Genomic DNA, 3703 nt, shown 5'->3' with positions numbered 1-3703 from the left:
TCTTGGACTCTTTAATATTTGTTTTCTTGAAAACTTTCACTTTATGTGACGAGCATGATATTTCAAAGGATTGAAAGTTAAGTGAAAACTCTAACCATGAAGCGAGTCGTAAGTCCAGTGAATAATCTTATGTTATAATGATATATGAGTTTATTAAATAAATAGTACTAATAATTTATATTTACTATTTGATAGAGTCAAATTTTCAAAATTTTGAAAAAATAAAATTAACTAAAATATTGACGTAGACATAAAGGTATCACTTTTAAGCACATAAATACCATTTTTTGTGCAGCCACATATTACTCTTTTTTTTTTTTTGTAGAATACAAAAAGTGACAAATGAACCGTATTTTTTATATTTAGTATTTTGGTCAACTTTATTTTTTTTGAAAATATAAGACTTTAATCTCATCAAATGGTAGATATGGATCATTAATACAATTTATATGTAATTACATGATATATATATATATATATACATATACACATATATAGATATATATATTTATAAATTTTTTATTTTTTAATTTAAGAGGCAAAAGTCGAAATCTAAACATCAAACCAAACACATACCCGGTGGGCCCAGTTTTTGGGATGCCAAAACTAATAACACGTTAGAAAAATGAGACATTCAATGAATAATGACCTTGGGCTTAATGTGGAATTAGGAGAAGGGATTGGTGAATCGCAGAACGTAGAAAGAGAAGAGTGTGAAACATCCGTTTCATTTGAAAAGCCAAGATTGTCAGCTTCCATCTACAAGATCCTACGGACTAAAGACTTACTGACCACCCCAACGCCACTGCTGGCACCGGAGAAAGGGGTTACCAAGAGAATACAATGGGCTCTTATCAACGTTGAACTTGATTTTATCTCTTTCAAGAAAGATGGACAAATACGAGTTCAGTTTTTCCTGGTAATTGCCAGTACTCCTATATATATATATATATATATATATATATATATATATATATAGCTTTTTAAATGTTAAATTCGTTTTGCAAATTTTTTTTAGCTGGATGATCCTATAGTGGTGGACCTGAACAAACTGGGTGGCTGGGAATCATTCGCTGATTATACACTGCCACATATATACTCAAATTTTTATGTGGCTACACTAGTGGAATATTACTCGGGTGAAAGCATTACTGGCAGGACTGTACCCATACTCAAAAGAAAGGGGAATTTGCTGACATATATGAATGGGACTAAATTTGACACCTTGTCTTCCACTAAATTAACAGTGTTTCAAACTTCTGATACTCAATCTGAATTTTACTATGAATCAAGAAGTAGGAGAGAAGTTTCAAGGTTAACCAAATGCGGTGGTATTCCTCAGCATGTTCCTGACAGGGTCAGTAACTTAATTTCATGTCTTTCTTCTTCCATTCCAAGGTTTTACCATAATCTGTTTCTGTAACTTTCTTTTTCTTTCTTAATTATTTTATTATTTTTCCTTTTATTTGTTTATTTAATACAGCCCCAATTTAGTGTTTTTATGGTTATGCCAATCCAAGATGTGATGACCACCAAAAACATGTGGATTTTCATGAAGCCATTTAGCTTGGAACTTTGGCTCACAATTTTCATGGCTTCCATTTTTGTTGGAATTTCAATCGGAATTTTGGAGCTTCGTGCAAGCCACAGTAATCCAGAATTCCAAGGTCCTCTTCGTCGGCAACTCAGCATCATGCTTTGGGTTCCAATTTCAATGGTTGTCTTTCCCGAAAGTAAAATCTTCACTACCCTTAATATGTCAGAAGCAATTTTCCTAGTATATCCCAAATTCAGATAAAACGTTTAAAAATATTTAGCAATATATATATATTCATATTACACTTTTATAATTATGGTTACTTTTGTGGTGATAACATACAGGGAGGATGGTGGTTAACAAGTGGTCTAAGTTTGTGTTGTTGGTATGGTTGGTTTTGTCATTCATTCTATTTCAGTGTTACACCGCAAAGTTAACATCAATGTTGATCTCAGTAGATGATGAGCCACAACATTTCTTCAATAAGCTTGAAAGGCCTTACATTGCTGGATATCGTAATGGTTCCTTTGTGAAAGATTTTCTGGTAGAAGAGTTGAAATTCAGTGAGTCCCGTCTCATGGCATATACAACCATTGATGAGTACCAGAAGGCCTTGTCTAAAGGAAGCCGCAACGGAGGTGTTGATGCCATCTTTGATGAGCTTCCCTATGTCAACTTCTTGCTCCTCAAATATGGTTCTAAATACACCAAGGTTGGACCCATAGCCAAGACAAGTGCATTTGGCTTTGTGAGTCTCTCTTTCCCGGCCCTATATCTATGTGTGTGCTTGTGATACACACACACACACACACAGTATTTGAATTCTAGCTTATTGATTTTATCACTGAAATTCAAGTGCATATATAGATCAAATATTTTGAAATTGAATCAAATTGGTGGAAATCTAATCCAAAAAGCCTTTTAACTTTAGTGTATCCAATAATTATTAACGTCTCAGCGCCAGTATTATTCCCTCATTTAGATTATGAGCATTACAAACAAAATGATATTCAAAATCAACCTTAAGTGATTTATTAACCAAAAATTACCAACATTTAAGTGTATCTAAAAATTACAAACAGTTTTACTTAAATTATTTATAGAATGAGTATAAATGATTTATTAATCTCTAGATATATTTGATTTTGTTGCTACACATCCTATTTATTGCAGAAAAAATCTGGATATGATGAACTTCCATCGATTTCTCCACAAAGTCCTAGCCTCAAAGCCCCTAGCTTCATAGGTCTTTTCATCATTACAGGGGTTGCTACTATATTTGGCTTAGTTTGCTCTGAAATATCTAGAAGATTCTCCGGGAGACTCTCGTCTAATAGGCTTGAATCTAGGGTCCTTTCCATAGTTGAAATGAGTGTCGCCGGAGATTCACCAATTGCTGAGAATTAAGAGCATCGTTCTAGCACATCTAACCAGAGCGTGTGGAATGTTTCTATAGCAGAAGAAGAAGAAGAAGAAGAAGAAGAAGAAGAAGAAGATGCGGTAGAAGAAATGGTGCACTTATCCTAGCATGGTGTCCACACTGAAGGTAAGCCGAGTAGCCTGTGTCAAGATCATAAAGATCGATATGACTTGCTTTGGCTGAATTCTCCAATTTTGCCAACTAAATTACTGTGTAGAAAGAACTTCCGATAATTTTGGCATTGTTTGGAGTGTGGTGTGTTTGCCAACTAATACCGTGTAGAAAGCACTCCCTGTAAAATTGAGTTTCTGTTTGTTTTACATAAAAATATTTGCATAGTTGTGATAAATCAGCATGTATGAAAAATAGTAGTAATGACCAACAAACCCCGCGAAGCACAAGTCTTTCAGTATGGGACAATAATTAAATTTTGTGTGAAAAAGACCTATATGACATTGAAAGATAATATTAAATTCTAACACATGAAATTATTGAAGTAGTATAGCAATGGGAGATAAAATAAAATAATAATAAAATTAAATTAAGCTAATTAGGTCATATGCAGCAAAAACCACATCAATAAGGAATTGTGATGTGATTCATGTTGAGACTATTGAGAGTACCATGAGGGAATCGGGAAGATTAAAATCAAGTATGGTGAATATATATATGTATATACATATATGATCCGTTGTGAATTGATTAATATTATGATCTTATATAAAGCAAAATGACAAAAAAATAAA

The 3703-nt window shown here is 33.2% G+C and overlaps 1 protein-coding gene across 1 annotated transcript; it reads left to right on the top strand.

The window, feature by feature from the left end:
• Positions 1–1076: 1076 nt before the first annotated feature.
• Positions 1077–3247, top strand: LOC132279108 (glutamate receptor 2.8-like). The gene is made up of 3 exons (XM_059781035.1): positions 1077–1733; positions 1882–2285; positions 2711–3247. Exons 1-3 carry the CDS (start codon positions 1502–1504, stop codon positions 2942–2944), a joined length of 870 nt encoding a protein of 289 aa, XP_059637018.1. The 5' UTR covers positions 1077–1501; the 3' UTR covers positions 2945–3247.
• The last annotated feature ends 456 nt before the right edge of the window (positions 3248–3703 follow it).

Source organism: Cornus florida, unplaced genomic scaffold (genome assembly GCF_030987335.1).
Source record: "Cornus florida cultivar Cherokee Brave unplaced genomic scaffold, ASM3098733v1 CherokeeBrave_3.0.0_Hap2_Chr10, whole genome shotgun sequence".
Classification (NCBI taxonomy): Eukaryota; Viridiplantae; Streptophyta; class Magnoliopsida; order Cornales; family Cornaceae; genus Cornus; species Cornus florida.
This window is presented reverse-complemented; position numbering and strand designations above follow the sequence as displayed.

Bases quoted from the DNA above. Each gene is read 5' to 3' on its own strand.
- LOC132279108 (XM_059781035.1), top strand. From the start codon at position 1,502: ATGGTTATGCCAATCCAAGATGTGATGACCACCAAAAACATGTGGATT. The intron at 1,734-1,881 runs GTAAAATCTTCA...GATAACATACAG, and splicing joins AATGGTTGTCTTTCCCGAAA to GGAGGATGGTGGTTAACAAG. The intron at 2,286-2,710 runs GTGAGTCTCTCT...TATTTATTGCAG, and splicing joins AGACAAGTGCATTTGGCTTT to AAAAAATCTGGATATGATGA.